This window comes from Peromyscus maniculatus, chromosome X (assembly GCF_049852395.1).
Source record: "Peromyscus maniculatus bairdii isolate BWxNUB_F1_BW_parent chromosome X, HU_Pman_BW_mat_3.1, whole genome shotgun sequence".
NCBI lineage: Eukaryota > Metazoa > Chordata > Mammalia > Rodentia > Cricetidae > Peromyscus > Peromyscus maniculatus.
In genome coordinates this window covers 15,317,606-15,343,471 of record NC_134875.1, presented here as the reverse complement: position 1 = coordinate 15,343,471, position 25,866 = coordinate 15,317,606, and the positions used below count along the sequence as shown (strand labels likewise).

At 42.6% G+C, this 25,866-nt stretch overlaps 1 protein-coding gene across 5 annotated transcripts; it reads left to right on the top strand.

Moving 5' to 3' along the window:
• The first annotated feature begins 12,780 nt into the window (after positions 1-12,780).
• Positions 12,781-15,912, top strand: LOC143270667 (uncharacterized). 5 transcript variants are annotated; one of them, XR_013047912.1, is made up of 3 exons: positions 12,781-13,160; positions 13,972-14,322; positions 14,709-15,912. XR_013047912.1 is itself a non-coding variant. In XM_076561491.1 (2 exons), exons 1-2 carry the CDS (start codon positions 13,003-13,005, stop codon positions 14,884-14,886), a joined length of 336 nt encoding a protein of 111 aa, XP_076417606.1. In that variant the 5' UTR covers positions 12,781-13,002; the 3' UTR covers positions 14,887-15,912. The 5 variants fall into 5 exon arrangements, 2 of the variants coding, with proteins under 2 accessions (XP_076417606.1, XP_076417605.1); XR_013047911.1 differs by having other exon boundaries at positions 13,972-14,363; XR_013047910.1 differs by having other exon boundaries at positions 13,972-14,418.
• Positions 15,913-25,866: the final 9,954 nt, after the last annotated feature.

Here is a 25,866-nt window from a genome sequence, read left to right as displayed (position 1 = left end):
ATACCCCCACAAAAGACTGCTGGCAATGGCCGAGAGACAGCCGGGACTGACCTACTCTGGTGATGGGATGGCCAAACACCCTAATAGTCGTGCCAGAAACCCCATCCAAGGACTGAGGAATCTGGATGCAGACATCCATGGCTAGGCCCCGGGTGGAGCGCAGGGAGTCTAATTAGTGAGAAAGATGAGGGTTTATATGAGCGAGAATTGTTGAAACCAAGGTTGGATAAAGCACAGGGACAAATAGCCAAACGAATGGAAACACATGGACTATCATGGACTGTCTTATTTTCTCCATCTACTGTGATGGAAAGTTTTGCTGTGTATAGTATTCTTGTCTGGTGTCTATGGTCTTTTAAAGTCTGTGGAACATCTATCCCAGCCCTTCTGGCTTTTGTAGTCTCCACTGAGAAGTCAGGTATTACTCTAATAGGTCTGACTTTATATGTCATTTGATCTTTTCCCCTTACAGCTTTATTTTTGTATGGTTTGGCTTGGTTTTTCGAGACAGGGTTTCTCTGTGTACTGTTGGTGCCTGTCCTGGATCTCGCTCCGTAGACCAGGCTGGCTTTGAATTCATAGAGATCCGCCTGGCTCTTCCTCCTCAGTGCTAGGATTAAAGGCATGTGCCACTGACACCCAGCATCCCCTTACAGCTTTTAATATTCTCTGTTGTTCTGTATGTTTAATACTTTGATTATTATGTGCTGAAGGGAATGTCTTTTCTGGTCCAATTTATTTGGTGTTCTGTATGCTTATTGTACCTTGATAGGCATCTCCTTTAATTTAGGGACAATGTTTTATATAAATTTATTTATTTATTTTACATCCCATCCTGGCCACAGTTTCCTCTCCCTCTTCTTTTCCCAGTCCCTTCCCCCCCCCCCTCCCTGTTCCCACTCCTTCCGTTTCTGTTTAAGAAAGGGCAGGTCTCCCATGAATTATCAACAAAATATGGCATGTCAAGTTGTAGTAAGACAAAGCACCTCTGCAGGTATTAAGGCTGGACAAGGCAACTCAGTATGAAAATTCAGGTCCCAAAAGCCAGTAAAAGAGTCGGAGACAGAACCTGTTCCCACTGTTAGGAGTACTACAAGAGGACCAAACTACACAACTGTCACATATATGTAGAGTGCCTAGATTAGTCCCTTGCAGGTTCTCTGGCTGTTGGTTCAGTCACTGTGAGCCCCTATGAACCGTGGTTAGTTGATTCTGTGAGTTTTCTTATGGTGTCCTTGACCCCTCTGGCTCCTACAATCCATTCTCTCCCTCTTCTGCATGATTCCCTGAACTTCGCCTAATGTTTGGCTGTGGGTCTGCATCTGTTTCCATCAGTTTCTGGATGAAGCCTCTGTGGTGACAATTGGGCTAGGCACTAATTTGGTCATAGGAAGATGGCCAGTTCTGGCTACATATGTGTTATTGCTAGGAGTCTAAGCTGGAGTCATCCTTGTAGATTCCTGGGAGATTCTCTTGTGCCAGGTTTTTACCTGACCCTAAAATGACCCCCTTTCCAGTTGTCGCTTTTAGTATTCCCCCTCCACGCCTCCAACCTGATCCCTCATGTTCCCATTCCCACCCCCTCACCCCCCACCCACAGTCCACTCACAAGTCTCTTCTATTTCCCCTTCCCAGGAAGATCTAATCATCCTACCTTGAACCCTCCTTGTTACCTAGTCTTCCTGGGTCTGTGGATTGTAACATAGTTATCCTCCATTCTACAGCTAATATCTGCTTATAAGTGAGTGCATAAATTTTCTTCTATGATTTTGTTGAAAATACCTTCTGTGTCTTTGATCTGGGTTTCATTTCCTTCTTTTATTTCTACTATTCTTAGATTTGGTCTTTCCACAGTTGTCCAGATTTCCTTGGTGTTTTGTGCCAGGATTTTTTAGATTTAACATTTTCTTTAAACAAGGTATCCATTTCTTCTAATGTGTCTTCATTGCCTGATATTCTTCCATCTCTTATATTCTGTTGGTGAAGCTTGTCTTTGACGTTCTTGTTTGAGTTCTTAAATTTCTCATTTCCAGATTTCCTTTAGTTTGTGCTTTCATAGGTTTCTGTAAGGGATTTAAGGACCTCTATCATATTCATAAAGTCATTTGAAGGTCTTTGTCTTGTGCTTAACTATGTTGCATTTCTCAGGGTATACTATGCTAGGGTTGATGAGCTATAGTGGAGACATACTGATCCTGGTTCTTTTTTTTTAAAGCAATTTAATTTTTAAAAAATTTTTATGCTTTTTTTAAATTAAGAATTTTTTTTTATTCATTTTACCTACCAACCACAGATTCCCCCTCTCTTCCCTCCTCCAGCTCACCCTCAGCTTCCCCTCCCCAACCCACCAGCTGATTCCCTCCTCTGAAAAGGTAAATTCTCCTATGGAGAGTCAGTAGAGCCTGGTACATTCAACTGAGGCAGGACCAAGCCCCGCCCCCCCCCACACACACACATCAAGGCTGTGCAAGGTGTGTCCAACCGTAGGTAGTAGGCTCCAAAAGCCAGCTCATGCACCAGGGATGGATCCTGATCCCACTGCCAGGGGGCCCCTTAAGCAGACCAAGCTACACAACTGTCTTGCTTATGCAGAGAGCATAGTCCAGTCCTGTGGAGGCTCCACAGCTGTTGGTCTCAATTTCATGAGTTTCAACTAGTTTGGTTTAGTTGTCTCTGTAGGTTTCCCCATCATGATCTTGATGCCCCTTGCTCATAGAATCTCTCTTCACTCTCTTTGACTGGACTCCTGGAGCTCGGCTTGGTGCTTTGCTGTGCTGATCTGGGCTCTTACTGATTGTGGTTTTTGTGCTGACATGTAGGTATCAGGGTTTAGGCTGATGGTAGTTGTAGGTGCTGTTATCTATTTTTGTCTTTGTTGGCTGGGGTTTTCACCCTTGGTTTGTGTTGCCCTCTCTAATTCTTACGAGTGTATGGTGGCAGTGTGTTGCCTGGTAGGAAATTTTTCTGGGATCATGACAGGTGTGGCCACTGAGGGTTCCAGGTACAATGTGTTCCTAGGTATTGAGAGCTGACACTTGGGAATGGGGGTTGCCTGGGGAGAGCTGAGGAGATCTACCATAGGGAGGAAAACAGGATGTTTCACCAGGATCTGCTTAGTCCCCTGGGAATAAGGGCAGGGAATAAGGAAAGGCCACAGCAGGTAGTCTTTCACAGAGCTGGGGATGAAACTGGGGCTGGGCTGGCAGAATCCCAAAGAAAGCCTGCTGGAGTAGGGATAATAGGAACGAGGTCGGAGGAGAAGAGCTGTGAAATCCACTGGACATTAGGACAGAGAAGAGGGGGGAGGCTGCAGCAGGTCGTCTGCTGCAGAGGTGCAGGCTAGATTTGGGGATTGGATTTGCAGGGAGGAGGTGGAAATCCACAGTTAGCTTGATTGTCTCTCTGGCTTGTGAGCCCTGTGTGTTCCCAGGGAATGCCTACTGAAGTTGGGGGCTGGGAAAAAGCGATGGGGGGGGAGGGAGTTTGGGGGAGAAGATTTGTGGGATCCATGGAAATGGGGGGAGGGGGAAGGGAGGCTGCAGCAGGTGGTCTGTTGGCAGAGCTGGGGATGGGACTGAGGGATTGAATTTGCAGCAGTGGAGGCAGAGGTGAAGTTCTCCACTTAGCTTACCCACTCCACTGGCCCTTTGTGGGAGATTTTTATTTACCAATCCAGGCTTCTTACAAGTTACTCAGATTTTCTAGTTACTCATTATTAATTTTGGTAGGATTTGCATTTCTACTAGGTTGTCCAACTTTTCCCCTTGCAATTCTTGTTTGTACGCTGCTATCACCATTTTTATTTCTATAGACCTGGTAATAATGTCTCCACTTTTATTATTGATTTTAGTAATTTAAGTCTTTTTCCTGTCCGTCTCAGAGACCATTTGTCAATACTGTTAGATTCTACAAAGAACCAATTTTTTGTTTCATTGATTTTATTGTTTTTCTATTCTTGATCTTAGTAGGATAATTAAATTTAAAATGGTGTGGAACTTATAACTGGCACATTGTGAATAACATAAAAATTTGAAGAATTATTCCTCTAGTATTTGAAAACCCTTATCTGGCTCAGCAAAGAAATTACTCATGCCATTGACACACATACATTTGTATCTTTGCTATTTGACTTTTTGTATTCTTCCATAACATGAGTGAAAATATCAACCAATATTCATATCAGCACTACATTTCTTCCATTGCAGCAACAAGGTGGTTATATTATCTGTTGATTTTGTTTGTTGTTTTTGTTTTTGTTTTTTCTAGACAGGGTTTCTCTTTGTAGCCCTACTGACCTGGAACTCGATCTGTAGGCCAGGCTGGAGAACCTTCTGCCTCTGCCTCCAGAGTGCTGGGATTAAAGACATGTGCCACCACCATCCTGCTGGTTGATTGTTTCCAACATAATTTTTTAAATTGCTTCTTTGGGAATTTTACATCCTGTACCCCAATACCACTCATTTCTCAGTCCTTCCATGTCTTCCCTCCACCCTTGTAACATCCCCCACAAAAGGAAATTTAAAAAAAATATTAAAATTAAAAAACAAACAAAAACTTCTCGCTGACCCCTCTGGGCAATGACCTGCTCCTCTATCATCCACAGCCTTCTCTCACACCCTTCAGAGCTGTCTCATCTTTAATTCTGCTGTGTGTGCTACTGCGCTACACTGTCTTTCCCACCTCTCCATCACTATTTGTTTGTCGTAGTGGTATTGGAAGTTGCAGTGTGTCACTCAGTAATACTCTTTTGTCCAAACATCCTTGCTTGCATATGTTCATTGCAATGAGTTGTTGGTCTGGTTGAAGGCCTTTGGCTTCTGCTATACCACCAATACTGGCCTGTCACTGAGATGCTTTTCTGCTAACCTGCTGCTGCCCCAAGTCATGGAGATCCTGCAGTTATGGTTCTGCTAACACTCTCTGCCCATGCCACCTGGATCAGCTCTCCTGTGTGAATGCCATCAGGGCTAGCTCTCCTGTGCCATCAGGGCCTGCTCTCCCCACACCCGTGCCACCACTGGCACTACCGTGTGGCAGCCAGTGAGAGGCAGGGCCAACTCTATCACTACCAGACAGGCACAGCCCTGGGACATCAACATGGTTTCAGGCCACAGCCCAGACCACAGGCATCCACATGGCTTTTGGTGGTAGTACAGGCCAGGGACATCAATACAAACCCAGGCTGTGGTAGCCATGGATTCAGACATGACCCTTGTCTACAGCACGGGCCTGGACATCACCATGACCTCAGGTGGTAGCACAGGCCAGTCAGATCAGTATGGCCCCAATGGTAGAACGGTCCTCAGACATCAACATAGCCTCTGGCAGTGGCCCAGCTGTTGGTTGATTTTTTTTAATTGCTAATATTCTCTCCATCACTTTCCTACGTCTATACAGTCAACAAAACAATAATCCTGAGGTGATCAACTTTTTTTTTCTGTACAGGACTGGATAATAAATATATTTAAGCTTTAAAGGTCCTTTAATTTCCATCATAATTATTCAGCTTGACTAATTCAGCACAAAAATGTATATATCCTGTAAATGAATGGGCAAACAACTCACCTGGTTTACTGGTAGTTGTTTGCAGACTTATGCAATGAATACAGACTTGATTTGATGGTAATTGCTATTTAACATGATGTTGCTCAACACAATGAGTTGGGAAGACATATGAAGTGATACACCATGATACATTATTATATAGTGAAATGATTAGGAATAATAATGATAGATTTCACATTTTATTCCTCTTTATCTTTATGTAGACTGTCTACTTATAATTTCAACAAATTTTCTTTATAATGAGTGTGTTTAACAAAGAACTTTACAAAATTTCTGAAAATTAAACAGACTTTGAACCTGAATGAGCAAGCTGCTGAAGTTTTTTTGACAGTAATCAGCTGTATTCCACTAATAGCAATGGTCTTTCACTGAAAGAAAAGATCAATTACATAAAAAATATATATAGACTATTAAATGTTGGGCAGCAGTTAGAATGCATTAGTTCGGGTGAGGAAAAAGAATGCATTAGCTATGCACAGAGGAAGCTACCATGCATTCACATTGATTAGGTATTAAAAGTATATACTTTATCAGTGGTGGAATACCTGGGACTAGATTAGCTCCCTTGCTGTGGGACCATTAAACTTTTTCTATAGAAAACAAGATAATAATAAATCTCATTTACATTCACACCGCTAGTGTGTGAGGGTTCTCCTGTGTCCACATTGCAGCTCTCACTTAGTTGATGAAAGTCACTTTCTGTAGTAGAGTAATATCTCACTGTGGTTTTAATTTGGATTTAGCTAATCAGTAGTGATGTTGATAAAATATTTGTTTTGAGAAATGCATGTTTGGGGCTATGCCTTATTTACAACTAGGTTATTTGTGTTTTGCTGGTGAGTTTTTGGAGTTCATTATATATTCTGGATCTCTTAATTTTTATTTGTATGCATATGTGTTGGGTGTGTGCACATGTATATATGTGTATTTGTGTTTGGGGCAAGTGTATGTGCTCATGTGCATGTGGTGATATATTGTGTACCCTAATGAACTTGCCTGGGGATCAGAGAAACAGAACAGCCAGCCACTAGTTCTTACCTCTATGAAATCCTCAGCCTAAAGAGAGTGAGTTCCTGTTTCCTCACGCCTCATATACCTTTCTCTGCCCTGCCATATTACTTCCTGGGATTAAAGGCGTGTGTGCTTCCCAAGCAAAGGCATGAGATCTCAAGTGCTGGGATTAAAGGTATGTGCCACCACTGCCATAGGGCTTTTTACCTTTCTTTCTCTCTTTCTCTCTTTCTCTCCTTCTCTCCTTCTCTCCTTCTCTCCTTCTTTCTTTCCTTCCTTCCCTTCCTTCCTTCCTTCCTTCCTTCCTTCCTTCCTTCCTTCCTTCCTTCCTTCCTTCCTTCCTTCCTTCCTTCCTTCCTTCCTTCCTTCCTTCCTCTCATGTCTGGCTGGTTGACAACTGCCTGGGCATGTTCCTTACTTTCTCCCTCATTCTCTCCTCCTCCTTCTCTTTTTTCCCCTAGATTTCTCCTCCTACTATTTCTCTCTGCCTACCAGCCCTGCCTATCCCCCTCCTTCCATTAAGGTTTATTAGACCAATCAGGTGCCTTAGGCAGGGAAGGTGAAACAAATGCAACACATCTTTCATAACTAAACAAATGCAGCATAAACAAATGTAATACATCTCTACATTGTTAACAAAAGGCAGCATAAACAAATGTAACACACCTTCACATAGTTAAAGTAATGTTCTGCAGCATAAACAAATGTAACACATCTTTGCCAAATTAAAATAATATTCCACAATGTGGTATTTTAAATACTCTTGAGTTGTAAGGCTTTAATAATATTATTTATGGTTTTTCCTGTTAATCTAGCCATTTGTAGTAATGTTACTACCTTATGAATATGTAAGAATATTTTTTTTTTTTGGTTTTTCGAGACAGGGTTTCTCTGTGTAGCTTTGCGCCTTTCCTGGGACTCACTTGGTAGCCCAGGCTGGCCTCGAACTCACAGAGATCCGCCTGGCTCTGCCTCCCGAGTGCTGGGATTAAAGGCGTGCGCCACCACCGCCCGGCAAGAATATTTTTTTATTATGTTCCTCAAACTTAGTTTCTACTTTATTGTGGATATCCTTAGTTATCTAAGTTTATTTGGGAAAAACTACTTCTTGAATAGACTAGACTGTAAAAGAAGGCTGGGCTGAGTACAGTGATTTTATGTTGCTTGATCAGATAACTTCAACTGAAAAATTTAGTAGTTGTAATCTTGATGAGTTAGGGGGTAAACCAGGGTTGACTTCCTGGGTCTACATCATCTGATGCCCCCAAAAATAATAAATATAATCCCTTACTTTTTTATAAAACTCTTTCCATAGCCATTGTTTAAATCATCTTCCTGATAACTTAGAGAGGTAGATAGAAAAGACATTTAACCTCTGTGACTTCATCTCTCATACAGTATTAAATATACTTTATAACCATAGTAGGTTGCTTTAAGGATTATTAATTAGACCCAATGATCCTTTCACTTACTGCCTCAGGGGGTTATGATCCTCTAATAAGATGAACATATGAAAATATACAAAGACATAAAGCTGTCTGAGCAGCTTCTGTGGGAGTCGAAAGAGTTACGTGTTCTACCCTGTTTCTCCTCACTCTCACACTTGGTAGAAGTGGAAAAAAATATACTGCAGGTGAGCATCTGCTCTGTGCTGAGCTCCTGATTTATATGCATTGATTGGCTATACACCATGGGGTCTGACTGTGACCAGAGCTATCTTCCTGAATGTGTTACCTGTATGGACAGCAGCATAGGGCCCCACCCAAGGCAGTAACTGAAACAGCAAATTAAATTTTTAAAAAAATTTATTTTAATTTTATGCATATGAAAGCCTTGCCTGCATTCATGTAATGTGTATCACATGCATGCCCAGTGCCCTCAGAGGTGAGAAATAGGTGTCACAGCCCCTGGAACTGGTGTTATGGATGGTTGTGAGCCACCATGTAGGTGCCGGGAATTGAACTCGGGTCCTCTGTAAGAGCAGCATGCACTCTTAACCACTGAGTCATCTCTCCAGCCCATCAAACAGAAATTTTAAAATCAAACATTTTAACACAATGCAGTCTAAAGATACACTAATGTGATGCGTACATCCTGAAGAATGACAGTAGGGAACCATTAAAAGTCTTTGTTTTCTGTAATTAAATCATGTTTTGAAAGAGCAGCAAACTTTGCATATCCAGCAAAAGCCCTGCAATCGTAACAGAGTCTTCTTGAATCTGAGCTGAGGGGTTTTTTGCAGTGCTGGCTGGCACAATATGATGGCTGCACGGTGCAAAGTTTACACGTTTTGAACCAAGCATGTGGTTTGACACGAACTTGTGTCCCCTGATGCACCTCAGGTTTATTACACCCTTGAGTTTGAATTAAGTTTTGTTCCTTATGTGTTGAGAAATCTTACATTATCAGTTTGTTTAGGGCTCCCACGTTCAGTTTCCCAACCCGATAGGGAGCTGCTAGGTTCTAAAGCACTGTGTCTGACATGCACAGGGCAAGGAAGAGTAGCAGAACTAGGTGTCTCTGACCTTTCCCCAACATTCTCTCTTCACTTTGGTCCTGTTGCCCTCTGGAAGAACAGGGAGAGGTGTCTGAACTTCTATCTGCCCAGAGACCCAATCCACTAAAGAGTAAACAAAGGCCTTCAGATTTTTGTACTGAAGTTCCATTAACCATTGATGAGTAAACTCTGCTCCTAGCACCTCACCCAGAGTCCAGAGAACTTTGTTCCAAAGTGTTGGAACAAAGTTCAGAGTTCATTGTTCATTGTCTTCCTTAAAATTAATTTTTTTTTACTGGGGTCTGGAGCAATGGCTCAGTGGTTGAGAGCAACTTGCAAAGGACCCAGGTTCAGCACCCAGCACCTCATGAGAGTTCACAACTGTCTGTTACTTCAGGTCCAGGGGATCCAATGACCTCTTCTGGCCTGTGTGACACCAGGCATGCACATGGTACACAGATATACGTGCAAGCAAAACAGTCATGAAATAAAAAGAAATCTCTAAAAAATATTTATTACCTTTCTTGCTTTCCTCTCCCCTACAAAAGCCCTTCTTTGAGTTTCATACTTTGTGTGGCTCCTGCACACATACAAAATAATACATGTGTATGTTTTTCTCCAGTTAACCTGTTGTTAGCAGTTTGTTGTCACAGACTCAGTCTGTGAACCTTTGATGGGGACTTTGAAATTTTCTGGCCTACTTAGAAATTGTGAGAAGTGTGTTAATCTGAGGCCAGAGTGCTGGAGCCACATTGTTCAGAATGGTGGCCACAAGTCAGAGGACACTAATGAGCTCCTTAATAAATATGGCTAGTCTCAGTAAATTGTAATGCTGGAAGTATAAAATATGTCCCAAATTTCAGAGACTTAGTTCCAAAATTGTGAAATATTTCACTAATAGGTTGTTCATATCAATTAGATGTTGAAGGTATATTTTTGGTATTTTGGGGTAAATGAAATCTTACTAAAAATAATTTCTTTTTGTACTCTGTTAATGTGGCTACTGGACAAGTTCAGAATACTAATGTGGCTTACAGTTTTTGTTGTTGCTGGTGGTGATATTTTTCTTGTATGTACTGAAAATTTTTTTATTCGGTTAATTTCTTTTTTTAGCTAATGCACTACTATGTAGCTCTGGCTGATCTTGAACTCAGTCCTTCTGCCTCAGCCTCATGAGTGCCATACCCGGGGAAGATTGTGCTGTATTATCTGTAAGGCAGGCAAGGGAAGAAAAATCACTAAAAACAGAAAGAATGAGAATAATGAAGTGTTTGTTTTTTTAATTCAGGAAATTAAAGAAATTAATTAAATTAAATTAAAGGAATGTTCTTTATTTCTTTATTATTGTCTATTTTCTTTCCATTTGTCTTTTATCCATATTCAGATGCTTTTCTTTTTTTTTTTTTTTTAAAGTTGAGACTCCTTTTTTTTTTTTTTTTTTTTTTTTTGGTTTTTCGAGAAAGGGTTTCTCTTGTATAGCTTTGCGCCTTTCCTGGAACTCACTTGGTAGCCCAGGCTGGCCTCGAACTCACAGAGATCCACCTGCCTCTGCCTCCCGAGTGCTGGGATTAAAGGCGTGCGCCACCACCGCCCGGCTCAGATGCTTTTCAATAATTAAATTGTGTAATAAACACCACTTTTCTATATGAACGGTACATTTACAGCTTCTCACACTACCAGGTCCTCCTGTCTGATGAACAGTGTTAACATGGTGACTGTCCTTTGTTTTAACCTACGTTCCCATAATCGTACATATGACATTACATTCCCTTCAATACTCCATACAACACATTTCCCACTTTGTACCATTTGGTTATTTGCTGGTTGACTTTTTCAGCATACACTTTTCATGTGCAGGTGCTTTATTTCTAAGGTAACTTCCTAGCCATGAGGTTTCTGATCACGGATTGAAAGACCCCCGCTCCATTATGAGGATATGGGGCGTTGGGCCGATGTTATGCCCCCCCAATAACTTGGCCTTAGAAACGCCATTCTGCAGGAATCAGAAAAACAGGAGTTCACAGCCATAGCCAGCTACCCGGCCTTGACAGAGATAGCTATGGCCAGCCTTGAGAGAGATAACTGTGGTCAGCAGCCTTGGGAGTAAGACAGTTGATATTTTATGGCGGGCCCCTGGCCTTGAGGAATAAGCAGCTGGCCTGGACAAGGCCAAATCAGCCACACACATACGACCCCAAGTTCACCCTGGCCTTCTTTGAAACAACCAATAGGGACCCTGTAACTATGCTTCTCGCTTCTGTAACCGCGCCTCTGCCCCTGGGATCCCATAAAAAGTCCCCCTTGCCCTAAGAAAGCGCGCAAGTCCTCCAAGAGACTTCGCCCCAGGTACCTGGTCTAAATAAACCCTCTTGCTTTTGCATCTGATCTGTGGTTTCGGTGTGTTCCTTGGGTTTGGGGTCTCTCCCGGAGGAAGACCTCAGCCAGGGGTCTTTCATTTGGTGGCCCGTACGGGGATTGAGACCCCTCCCTGGGACCACCGACCCACCATCAGGAGGTAAGCCGGCCGGCCTTGATTTATGTCATCCCTGTCCAGTCTGAGGGTTGTCTGTTTGTCTGAGTGTTAAATGTTGTTTGTTTGTCTCCGCGCCTGCGTCTGATAATCTGTCTGTGTCAGTGGATCTGAAAGGGGGGACCGACGGGTCTGGACTTCGCCACTGAACCCTGGGAGACGTCCTAGGGGAATCTGGGAACCTGGAAGACGTTCCACGGTTCATCTGAAGTGCCCTCTGTGGCACGGTCTGAAGACCCCTCTGGGGGCACGGTTTTTCTGGTTTTGCTTTCGGTTTGGAACCGAAGCCGCGCAGCGAGTGTTAGTCTTATTTATATTGGTCTGTCGTTTTTTTTTGTTTTCTGTTTAACCGTTCTCCTCTTAAAAACAGCCATAGGACAGACTGTCATCACCCCCTTGAGCCTCATGCTTAAACACTGGTCAGACGTAAAGAAAGACACGAGCCAACAACAAAGGAGTCGTAATCAAGAAAAAAAAAATGGATCACTCTTTGCGAGGCCGATTGGGTTAAAATGAATGTAGGATGGCCTCATCAGGGAACCTTTAACCTTAGTCTTATTTCACAGGTGGAGGGAAAAGTTTTTGCTTCCAGTCCCCATGGCCACCCGGACCAGGTCCCATACATTGCCATGTGGAGACTCCTGACAACAGAACCTCCCCCATGGGTTAAGCGGTTTCTCTTCCCCTCTGCCCCCCGGCAGCAGCAGCGCTCGCCGAATCCCGGGGCCGAGGAAGCCAGATCGGCGGATCCCTCCCACTCCCTGTTCCTCCCTAACCCCACACCAGCAAGTCTTTTCCTCTCCCCGCAGGCCGCTGCTCCGGCGCAGGCGGGCGCGCGGGCAGGCTTACAGGCGGGTGCGGGAAAAGAGAACGCGCAGGCGGGTGCGCAGGCGAGCGTGGGAAAAGAGAACGCGCAGGCGGGGCCGCCGGGAAGCTAGGGCGCCGGGACGCCCCCTGCCCAGTCCCCGCAGGCCGTCAGCGGTGATGGCGGTGGCGGCGGCGGGTGCCGGAGCTCCCCGCGCCTCCTCCCGTCCGCGCGGCCGCGGCGCGGTCGCGGGGGCCCGCGGCGGCGCGGGCGGGGCCAGGGGCGGGGCCGGCGACCAGCCGCCATGGAGCGCGGCAGCCCCCGGCGCGGCCAGCCGAGACCCGGGCGGCGGAGAGCCTGCGGCAGCAGCGCCCCACAGCCTCTCGCTCGGAGGGGCGGTGGATAGCGCGATGGGCGGCCGAGCGGCACAGTCGGCAGCGGCGGCGCAGGCGGACACGGGATGTGGCAGGGGCACGCAGGCGGGGCCGGGGATGGGGTCGGCGAGGGACCGCCCCCTGGCCGGCGACCCGCAGCGATGTGCCACGACCGGCTCCGGCCCAATATGGGGAAGGTGACTAGGGGGCGGCGTCACCCATGGACGCCGAGTCACCCCGCCCCGAGTGTTACAACCCCCCCGACAGCGCCGGAGGGACCGGCGGCTCCTGCAGCGGCCCCCAAACAGCGGAGGATGAGTTCCTGCTTCCTCCCCAATTGCCGGTCGCCTACGAGGAAGGCGGGACAAAGCAGCGAAGGTAGGGAACACCTACATCTCTGGCCAGTTGCTCTTAGCGGGTCTCCAGGGGCTCTAACCCCCTACCGATTGGGCTCAGGTTACCAGAAAGAGACGCCAGCAGCGAGTTTTTAAAAAGACTTAGAGAGACACGGAGGGAGAGGAAAAACAAACAAAGTCCTGGCCACTGTAATGTCTCAGGGACAGGTCAGAGAGGGAGTTAGGAAGTTAGGACGGGAGACTTAAAAAAGGACACTGCTTGACAAAGACAAAGTGCTTACTGTAAACAGAGAGGACATTGGGCTCGTGACTGATCAAAAAAAAAAAAGCCTCAAGGGTCTCGGAGACCTAAGCCAAGGGTCCTCAATCTGGAAGATTGGGGAGGTCAAGGCCAGGAGACCCCCTCCCCCCGACCTAGGATAACTCTCAAGATTAGGGGGCAGCCAGTGACCTTCCTAGTGGACACCGGGGCTCAACATTCAGTCCTGACCCATACCGGAGGCTCTCTCAGTGACCGCACAGCTTTGGTCCAGGGGGCCACAGGTAACAGGAGGTATCGAAGGACCACTGAGAAAAAAGGTTCAGCTGGCATCTGGACAGGACCCAAAGGGACACCCCTACAAGTCCTAGCCCTTTAAACTGTTCGTGGACGAGAACTCAGGCTTTGCAAAAGGAATGCTGGTACAGAGACTGGGGCCATAAAAGCCCGGTAGCTGCAGGATGGCCCGCCCCCTGTCTGCGCGGGGTAGCCGCTATTGCTGTTTTGCTCAAGGATGCAGGGAAACTGACTTTGGGACAGCCATTAACTGTGTTATCCTCCCATGCGGTGAAAGCTCTGGTCCAGCAGCCCCCAGACCGAGTGATGTTCAGACCAGTTGTCTCCCTCAACCCCGCAACCCTGCTGCCTGGTACACGGATGGGAGCAGCTTCCTCCAAGAAGGAAAACGGAGGGCCGGAGCAGCCGTCACCACCGAATCGGAGATAGTTTGGACCTCACCACTGCTACCTGGAACATCGGCCCAAAAGGCAGAGCTGATCGCGCTGACCCAGGCCCTCCGGATGATGAAAGCCCGGAGGACCAGGAACTAACAAAAGAAAATGGGGGCGGAATGGAGCCCCGAGCGACAAGCTTACATCATAGATGGACAGAGGCCTTGCCTACCAAGAAAAAGACCGCTAACGTGGTAAAAAAAAAAAAAAAACTCCTAGATGACATCTTTCCCAGGTATGGAATACCCCAGATATTGGGGTCAGACAATGGGCCCGCCTTCGTCTCCCAGGTAAGTCAGGAGGTGGCCAGGCTACTGGGGATCGATTGAAAACTTCATTGTGCATACAGCCCCCAGAGCTCAGGACAGGTAAAACGTACAAATAAAACCATTAAGGAGACTTTAACCAAATTAACGCTTGCAACTGGCACTAGAGATTGGGTGCTCCTACTCCCCCTAGCCCTTTACCGAGCCCGGAACACTCCTGGGCCCCATGGCCTAATCCCGTTCGAGATCATGTATGGGGCTCCCCCACCAATTGTAAATTTCCTTTACTCTGATATCTCCTCTTTTGCCACTAGCCCTCCAATTGATGCAAAAGACGGTGTAGAAACCCCTGCCTGCCGGGAGCAACTGAACCGCCCGGTGGTGCCTCACCCATTCAAGATTGGGGACTCTGTCTGGGTCCGACGCCATCAATCTAGGAACCTAGAGCCGAGGTTGACGGGACAGCGGCTTGGGTCCACACGTCGCATGTAAAGGCTGCCAAGAAACCCGACGAAGCTGAGGGCACCGAGACATCTAGTTCAACGCTCTCCAAACCCACTAAAGATAAGACTCACCCGGGGGTCCCCTTGATCCCCCTAATAGTCCTCCTGACATAAGGAGGGACATCACCAGAGAGCCTGTTTCCCTGACGCTGGCCCTGTTACTGGGAAAAATTACCATGGGCGGAATAACTGCTGGGTAGATACAAGACTGCAGCCCTTATAGAGACCAGCCAATTCAGACAGCTCCAAGTAGCCATGCTCAACAGAAAAGATTTAAAAGATAGTTCCAAAGGTCACCATGGTTTACGACCCTTGTCTCCACCATTATGGGCCCCTAATCGTCCTCCTGCTCATTTTATTGTTTGGGTCATACATCCTCAACAGATTGGTGCAATTCATCAAGGATAAGGTTTCTGTTGCCCAGGCTTTGATCCTAACCCAGCAATATCAGAGGCTCAGACAGTCAGAGATAGAGCTAACCCCTTATTCTCCATCCTAAAATGAAAGATTTCATTTGGTACAAAAGAAAATGGGGGAATGAAAGACCCCCGCTCCATTATGAGGATATGGGGCGTTGGGCCGATGTTATGCCCCCCCAATAACTTGGCCTTAGAAACGCCATTCTGCAGGAATCAGAAAAACAGGAGTTCACAGCCATAGCCAGCTACCCGGCCTTGACAGAGATAGCTATGGCCAGCCTTGAGAGAGATAACTGTGGTCAGCAGCCTTGGGAGTAAGACAGTTGATATTTTATGGCGGGCCCCTGGCCTTGAGGAATAAGCAGCTGGCCTGGACAAGGCCAAATCAGCCACACACATACGACCCCAAGTTCACCCTGGCCTTCTTTGAAACAACCAATAGGGACCCTGTAACTATGCTTCTCGCTTCTGTAACCGCGCCTCTGCCCCTGGGATCCCATAAAAAGTCCCCCTTGCCCTAAGAAAGCGCGCAAGTCCTCCAAGAGACTTCGCCCCAGGTACCTGGTCTAAATAAACCCTCTTGCTTTTGCATCTGATCTGTGGTTTCGGTGTGTTCCTTGGGTTTGGGGTCTCTCCCGGAGGAAGATCTCAGCCAGGGGTCTTTCAGGATATGTATTATCAAAGTGAAGCAAGAGTTCTCATTTGCAGTTGCAATGCATGCAACTACATTTTGCCTTGCATTAGCTACATGTGTTATCAATCTGTTTATTTTGGGGCCCTGATTTGATAGACTAGATGTACTAGCTCACTGGTAGTTTAATTTAAATTTCTTTACTAGTAAGTATCTTTTCAAATGTTTAACAAGCATTCGATCACTTGATTTGCTATAGGCTTTCTTAACCTTTCATTTTGTCACTGGTTCTTTTTATTCTATTAAAAATATCTTCCAGCAGGATCTTCACGACTTGGGGCAGCCACAGGATATCCCAGAGGTGTTCCACTGAGGATCCAGTGAGGATGGTGTACCAGAAATCAGAGGCCTTGAACCAGACCAGTGACTCATTGCAATGGACATTTGGTGGTAAAGCTGATTGGACAAAAGGGTAGACTGTGTGACACATCAAGGCTCCCAGTGCCACCAGGACAAATGAAGAGGGGCTGAAGAGGCTGGAAAGAAGGAGAAGCAAAGAGTTTTTATTGTTGTTGTTTCATTTTTGTGTTTGTTTGTTGACTTGCTTTGCTTTGTTTTGATTTTTTTTTTAAATTTTCTTTTGGGGGGGTGCTGCAGGAGTGAAGAGAGAATATGGTGGACTAGGAAGTGAGTGGAATTAGTATGGATGATATGAAGTTCCCAAAGAAACAATAAAGAAACTTAAAAATAAAGGATATCTTCATCCTGGCCAACACATTATTTTAATTTTAGTTGATGTGAAGTAATATCTCTTTGAGGTTTATCTTTGCATTTCTCTGATGTCTAATGACACTGAGTACCTTTGCATGTGCTCAGTGGCCATTTATGTCTTATCTTATTAACATCTTTTAAGGTCTTCAGTCACTTAAAAAATTATAGCTATTAAGTCTTTTATTGGGATATGTGTTGCGATGTATGTTCATATAGGTGTATGTGTGCATTTCAGCAGCAGATCCATTGTCTATGAAATATTTTAGGAACACTTTGCCATAAAACCCTATTTGTTCATTATAACACTGTTTTTAGAACAGAAGAGCTTCTGGTTTCTGCATGTGGCTCAGTGGCATAAAGTGCACTGCTGTGTTGTACAGCCCATCATTGCGCTCTATCTCCAGAGCTTTTGTAAGAAAAGAAAATCTCCTAGAGTTAAAGATGTTATATATACAATTGCCAAAGTACTGACAAAAGAACTCCAACAAAGCAATAACAAAATTACAACTGATTTATGTATTCATTTCTATATGTGAAAATAACTATACATTATACAATAGTAATTACATATACATTTATATAATAATAATAATAATAATAATAATAATAAAAGAATAATAGGTCATGATAGGAATGGGGGACATGGCAGGGAAGAAATGATGTACTGTATTTTAATTTGAAAAAAAACTGAGCATGCTGGGACATGTCTTTGATCCCAGCGCTTGGGAAGCAGAGGCTTGTGGATCTCTGGTCTATGTAGCAAGTTCCAAGCCAGCCACAGCTACATAGTAAGATCCTGTCTCAAAAAACCAAAACAACAAAAAATATTTTTTAAGAACACAAATGTTTCTATTGAAAAATTGACAAAGATTTCAGACAAACATTTCCCAAGGAAATGCACAAATATCTAAAGTACAGGAAATCTGGTTTCACAGCAATAGTCAACAGGGACATACCGTTCAAAACCACAAACATAGTTATAACTTCACACCCAGTAGGATGGGCAAAATTGAAAAGATGGAGATAAAGGATTATTGACCTGGATATGAGGCAAATGGGATTGTCCATTGCTGGTGGGCATTGAAAATGCTTCAAAGCACACCTACAGGCATTTCTGAGGCTAAGTAGTGATCAAGGAGAGATTCAAATTTAAAGAAATAAAAACACCTTGTAGAAGGTGGGGTTTTTTGTTGTTTGTTCTGTTTTTTTTTTTTTTTTTTTTTTTTTTTTTTTTTTTTTGAGATATAGTCTTACTACATAGCTCTGGCTATCCTGGAACTCGCTCCATAGACCAGACTGGCCTCAAACTCAGAGATCCTCCTGACTCTGCCTCGCAAGTGCTGGGATTAAAGGTGTGCAGCACCATGCCCAGCTGAGAGTAGGTCGTTCTTAATATGCTGGTTTATATATATTGGTCAGAGACTGGGAACCACTTAATAGGTGAATGAATAATTTGCATCCTATTAAATACTTAGGAATTCTCCTCAGTAAACAAAACAACCAAGCTACTTAACAGGCAGCAACATCCATCAATTTTACAAACATCAAGTTGAAAAAAAAATCAAATTGAAATAGGAAAAAAATTCACTGGCAAAATCATACATATTTAAAAGTAGATTCATGGCTGAGGAGATGGTACACGGTAAAGGAGAAAACCAACTCCTACAAGGTGTCCCCTGGTCTACACATACTTTGGCATATGAAGACACACACATGTGTACACACACACACACACACACACACACACACACACACACACACACGGTAGATGCAATAAAAAATAAACATTTAAAAGTAAATTTAAAATGAGAAAAAAGGCACAAAAATATAATTTATTATTATTATGTGTCATAAAAGTCTATAAGTACAGACATACACATTATTTCAATGGATATGCAAGTAACATAATAAACATGCAAATGATCTTAAAATAACACAAATGTGATGTCATACTTAATAAAACTCTAAAATGATTGTACATCTTTTGTTGTTTATTGTCTTTCTTTTATTTTTCTTTCTGATTTTTTTTTTGAGACAGAGTCTCATGTAGTCCAGGCTTTTCTTGAAATTACTATGTAGCTGAGTGTCTTAGTTGGGGTTTCTATTGCTGTGAAGAGACACCATGACCACTACAACTCTTATAAAGGAAAACATTTAACTGAAGTGATGACTTACAGTTTCAGAGTTTTAGTCCATTATCATCATGGCAGGAAGCATGGTGGAGTGAAGGCAGACATGGTGCTGGCTACATCTTGGTCAGAAGGCAACAGGAAGTAGAGTGTGACACTGAGCAAAGCTTAAGCAAAAAATACCTCAAAGCCTGCCCCCACAGTGACACATTTCGTTCAACAAGGCCACACCTCCTAATAGTGCCACTCCCTGTGAGATTATGGGGCCAATTACATTCAAACTAAACACTGAGGACGGCCTTGAACTCCTGATCCTCCTATCTCTGCCTCCTGAGTGCTGACTGCTGACATGTACCACCATGTCCAGCCTGTTTTTGTAGCACAAGCACTTTATGAACTGAACTACCCGCCCCAGCCCTCCTGCCTATGTTTAATTAAATAAAATAATACTAAAATCTCTATGTGATTTTGCAGGTCTGAGAATACTTGAGAAAATTATGAAGAAGGGTGAGATGAGTTTTGATTTGTTAAATATGAAAACATAACAAAACAATATGATATGACATAGAAATAGACAACTAGAATAAATGGTATTTATGTTAGTGACAAAGGTAATAGTTTAATTCAATGGAAAATATGTACACCCTCGCATATATATGCACCACCTTGAGGCATTTGAGAGAAAAATGGAATGTGTTCCCTCCCTCATCCATATATAAAAATAAATGCTAAGTGGATTAAAGATTTAACTATTAAAATGAAGCAAAACTATCCAATAAAAAGAACTTTCATGTTAATCCAGACATGTAGGAAACATTTTTACCTAACACAAGAAAAACAGACAAGAAAAATGAAAGTCCTGAGATATTTGAGTATTCTAACTTTTAAATGATTTTTTTTTCTTGGTGTTCTCACTTTCCTGATGCTGTGACCTTTTAATATAGTTCCTCATGTTGTGGTGACCCCCCCCAACCAAAAAGTTTTTTTGTTGTTACTTCCTAACTAATTTTGCTACTGTTATGAATCATAATATAAATAGCTGATATTTGTAATGATCTTAAACAACCCCAGTGAAAGGGTCATTTGTCTCCCGAAGGCGTTGCAACCTACAGATTGAGAACCTGTGCTCTAGATTGAACTCAGATTTTCAGGGTTGGCAGCAAGCACATTTAACTGCTGAGCCTCCTCACTAGCCCAGAGTTTATTTTCTTAATTTTGTACTCTGAAAAATAGATGTTCATAATTTTTCAATGACATTTAATTGTCATTCTTTTCATTTTGCTACATTACTGACCTTAATATTCTTGTTAAGGAGGCTTTACCTAATTCAAAGTTGTCAATATATATGTATCTAAAATTCATTAAATTTTTTCTGATTTAGATCTATGCACATTTTCAAATTAATACCTCTTTATTGATATATAAATTGTACAACATAAAAATCTATCACTTAAACATATACAATTCAGTGTATTTTGGTGTATTTTGGTGGGTTCATGAGGTGTTTAGTTTCAGAACCATCTCATCAATGATAAAAGAAGTCCTGTATCTATTAGCAGTCATTTCCCATCACCCCATCCTCATAGCTCTGAAAAGCCATTAGTTTATTTTCTGTTTCTATGATTTGCCTATTCTTTTTTTTTTTTTTTTTTTTTTGGTTTTTCGAGACAGGGTTTCTCTGTGTAGCTTTGCGCCTTTCCTGGAACTTGCTTTTTGGAGACCAGGCTGGCCTCGAACTCACAGAGATCTGCCTGCCTCTGCCTCCCAAGTGCTGGGATTAAAGGCATGCACCACCACTGCCCGGCGATTTGCCTATTCTTGACAAGCAACATAAATAGAGTTCTACAATGTTTGACTTTTTTGTTTGGCCTTTTACTTAGCATTCTGTTTCAAGGTTGAGTATTCCTTTTTATGACAGAATAATATTGCATTTTAGGGACACATTGCAGTTTATTTATTCATGCCTTAACTGATAGACATTTTGGTTGTTTCCACTTTTTAAATGTTAAAAATATAGCTTATATGACATTTTCATACATATTTCCATGTGAATTTTTAATTATATTGGTCCATATACTTAAGTATGTAAGTACAGAATTTCGTAATAACTCTATGCTTAACCAATCATAGTTCAGAGGCATGGTATCTTTATCATATACTAAAACTGTAATTTTTATATTTAGGTCTTTTTGTGAGTGCTTTATTCTGCTTTTCTTAAAATTACATATCTCCATGCTAATAGTGCACTCTCTTGATGATGATAGGTTTGTGGGGTTTGTGTGTATGTAAGTGTGTGTGTGTGTGTTGATGTACATACACATGTGCAATATGTGTGGAGGCCATGGATTGATGTCAGGTGTCCTCATTTGCTTTTCTCCTTACATTTTGAGATTGGGTCTTTTACAAAAGCTGGATATGGCTAATTGGCTAGATGGTTGACTGGTGAGCCCCAAGGATCTGCTTATGTCCACCCATCTCAGCACCAGAATTACAAGCTCATGCTGCCGTACCCAGCTTTTTTAATAATAATAATAATAATAATAATAATAATAAAATAACATTGGTATCGGGACTCTAAACTTCATGCTTGTGTAGCAATCACTTGACTGACTGAACTATCTCTTCCGTCTTAATTATTGTAATTTGAAAGTAAATATTGAACGGAAATGCTGTATGTCCACCTCCTTTGTTTTTATACTTCAAGACAGCTGTTTTCTAGTTAGCTTTTGAAATTCCACACACATTCTAGAATCAATTTGCTGGTTTCTTCCAAAGATCTGCTTCAATTTGATTGTGATTACATTAACTAATTTCTGTGAAAATACATATCTCAGTGATATTGAATCATCCAAAATTTGAACTGGATGATATCTCTATTTAGGCTTTTTTAATATTCCCATTAGCAATCTTATTTTTACCTTAAAGGTCTGATGGAACTTGCTAGTCAAACAGAAAACCAAGTTGAGCTGTACACTAGGGTGTGTTCAGAAATGTTCATAAAAACTTAATGATGACAGCAGATTCTGGAAGCAACTCTTAAGTATTCATCAAGAGAAAGATTTTTGAACAAATTTTGAAATATTCCTATGGTGGGATTTTGCAATTCAGTACACAGATACATTGATATACATATATCAGAAATCAAATGCTTGAGGGAGCAATAGTTTCCATAGGCAACAAGTTGATAACCTGGAACTGCAGTCCAGCCATATCAGACATGATGAGTAACAGCAAAGTTATCTGTCCCATGGTGGTGTTAATTTCATTCCATCCTACCAGGACCTTGGGGAGACAGTCTAACCTGAAGTCACTGATGATTCCCAAAGGGTTGCCTTCATCCATAGCAGCTACCTGTAGGTATATGGCACCTGCCTCTCTATGAGGCTCAACTGGTCATCAGCAGTAGCTGTTGTTACTTAAATGCTCCCTGCTCCTTCTGATACTACATCTCCTGTGGGTATGGCCACTCAGTCTCTGCCTGGGCCTCCCTGAGGTTTGCTGCAGTTGCTTGATTCTAGGCCAGGCTCTTTTCCTCCAGCTCCAGGCCTCACAGTTCAGGCCACCTTTTCTCCTCACTCATTAACAGATAGCAGAGTCTGTAATAGCATTAACTCTCATGTTCTGCAAGGGTGAGGTAAACATCCAGTTGTGTCAAGAAATTCTCAGTAAACTCATTTCACAGTGGGTGGGTCACATCATTTTGGCTAGACAAGATGGCAAGAGTGTCTACAGTGGCCTTCAGGATGCTACCCAAGGTTCTCATGATGAAAACTCCACTAAGCAAGATGAAGTTGATGGTACTTTGCTTGGATATCCTGCCTACTTTCTGGGAGGCATTGTCAGGAGGCAGCCTGTGGCTTCCTACTATCTGCCATCTCTCTGGAAGGCTGCCAGCTACCATCTTCCTGGGCTTTCCCTGGTTTCTTCTGCTTCTCACCAGCATCTCCAGGGACTGACTGAATTCCAGAGGCAGGCTGCAGTGCCGGCACTGGAAGCAGGTAGAACACTACACAGAGGTATGAACTGTCATCTCTATTGTATTTCCTTTGGCTCCTCACTTCTTCCTGCTCTGTAGTTCACCCCCAACTTCCTTTTGCTATTAAGTTTAGCATTTTGTCTACATTCTTCTTAGGATAATGGTTTTTCAATAATTGGTTCATCCATAGGTCAACTATAGGCTCAAGGCCAAATTAAAAAGTATTAGGCACGTGCCTTTTATCCCAGCATTTAGGAGTCAGAGGCAGGCAGATCTCTGTGAGTTTGAGGCCAGCCTGATGATCTACAGAGCGAGTTCCAGGATAGGCTCCAAAGTTACACAGAGAAACCCTGTGTTGAACCCCCCCCCCCAAAAAAAAATAGGTTTAAAGAATGTAATTGTCACAGGAAAAAAAATCAAATATAAAAAAATTCACCAATAAATTTTCTAAATCTGTTCCAGCTGAAATATTTAAAAGGGAACCCATGAGTCTTCACTTCTTTGATTGGCTAATGCTAACACAGCTTAAAAGGCAAGGTCCTCAATTGTTAGTTCTGATAAATTAGTTACTTCTTGCAGGCAGAATTCAGTACCTGCTTCTGGAAGTAGGGAGTTTCAGTTGCTGGTCTTCACAATGGCACCCAGTAGAGGGAGCATTCAGGGGCTGAAACCAATCCAGCATCTACTTCTGGTTGAATTTGCATTTCTTGCAGGAGAGACTATGCCCCCACCCCTTCCCATCCTCACCCTTCTACCCTTCTTAACCCCTACAAAAGTGCAAAAGGCTATTGGTGCCCTATGGTGGGTATCATGGCACCTCTCTCCAAAATATCCTTATTGCAGTTTCTGGTAATACAAAAAATTTGAAAAAGTAACCAAGGCAAGAATGTATCTACCTGCTAGAGATAGCCACCAGTAAGGATTTGAGCTGTACTTCACATTGTTTCCATATATCTAAGACAGGTACTTCTTCAATATACACATAACTACATGCATTATTCTGTCTAGTCTAATTGATACCTGTACATTTTAGTGTTCTTTTCTTTCTTTTTTACTATTAACAACTATTTTGTAGTAGTTCTCTTTTACTTGTAGCTTTGACAACATTGAGGCTATTATTTGATTAGAATTTGATTGCCAGACATAAACTTGATAAAGTTTATGCCCATTTATATATTTATGTTTGTGTGTTCACATATACTATCTAACATATAGTGTAATGCTATGGAATAATACTTTTGTACACTGGTTTAATAAAACATTGATTGGCCAGTAGCCAGGCAGGAAGTACAGGCAGGATAAGCAGACAAAGGGAATTCTGGGAAGAGTAAGGCTGAGGCAGGATGAGACGCCAACATGCCATCCGGGGAACAGCATGTAACAGCACACAGGTAAAGCCAAGGAAAACATGGCAACATATAGATGAACATAAATGGGCTGAATTTAAATATAAGAGCTAGTCAGTGGTAGGCCTGAGCTAATGGCCAAGCAGTTTTAATTAATATAAGCTTCTGAATGATTATTTTATAAGTGGCTGTGGGGTCCATGGGGCTGGGCAGGACCAGAGAAAACTTCAGCTACAAATGGCACCCAATGGCTTGAGTTTCCACCTGAAACCTGAGAATACTTGATAATTCTAGATGGAGCCCAAAACAGGTTTCTGCTTCATGTCTCATGCAGGCGGCATGACATAAGACAGATTCAGATGGGAAAAACCCTAAACAGTTTACAGTGTATGCAAAAATGTATGTAGGCTTGAAAGAGGGAGAAAAAGGAATATACACAGTTATATAAAAAATAGTTTTAAAAAATAAAGTCTTTAAAGAGACAGTAAATGTAATACAAAAAAATAAGCCATGTAAAGATGTATATTTCACAGAGAGTCTGGATTATATTGTCTTTGGAATCTGTAACTGCAGAAAGACATCTGATTGTAAAGGCTGCTCAGTTAAACCAATATGTATCTTTTAAAGGTACCTTGACTTCAAAATTTGGATCTAAGGATATGTTGCTTTGGAAAGGAGGCTCTGCTTTTGTTTACACAGGAAGTAAGAGGCTATGGATTTGTTCCAGGTTAAGATGGATCAGGTTTGACCAGCCAAGACCACCTGAAAGGTCTCCGATGGTACCATGGCCCAGATGATCCAACATCCAGAACGATTTCAAAGCAACTGGCTCAGACAATGCAACATTACAGACTACTCTAGTCAGGAGTTGATCATAATTCTTAATTTTCTCAGGATCCCCATTAGATTGCCAGCGTCCTTATCCAGTGGGAAGTAGTATGAGAAGCTACACCCAAACTCCCAAAATATTGTTTATGAATGTTTATTTTTATTTAGAGCAGGTTGATTATAAATGCAATCTCTTTCTAAAGAAGAAAAAGGGATATAGATATGATAGGACAAATAGTAACAAATTTTTTAAAAAAATGTTTTACATTGCTATGGATTTTAGTTTATTAATACAAATTTAGAGTTGATTTTGTTATACTATATATATAGTTCTACTCTCATGTAAGGTATTATGTTTATGTAACTCATTTAAATTGTAATGGATAATTAAGAAATACAGATTAATAACTAGCATTCTATGATAGTCAAACTTATAGTCATGTTAAGTTTTCTAGGCATATAGATATAATTCATTTAGTTAGATATTCCTCAAACACTTCAAAGACCTACAGAATATGTCATTTAAAGTGTTTTTAAAAACTTAGACTTTCTAGACAGTGAGACACATCTGCTCCCGGCAGGACTGATTTACTTCAGAGAGGAGGATGGGCATCGAAGACACTCTATATGGAGTTTATCTTCTTCTTGGCAAAAATAGCCATTTGGGCAAGAAACTGTTCTTGCCTGGACTGCTTAACAAAATGTTGCATCGACTGGACATGCAGGACCCATAGGAAGGTGACCACTGAACTTTGCTTGACGAAATGGTCCTTCAGGTTCCTGCTTCACAGAGGAAACTGCCAGACATTCTACAGTACACTGAGAGAAGTGACTGAGAGACTGTAGGCTTGTGGGATGAAGACAGATGT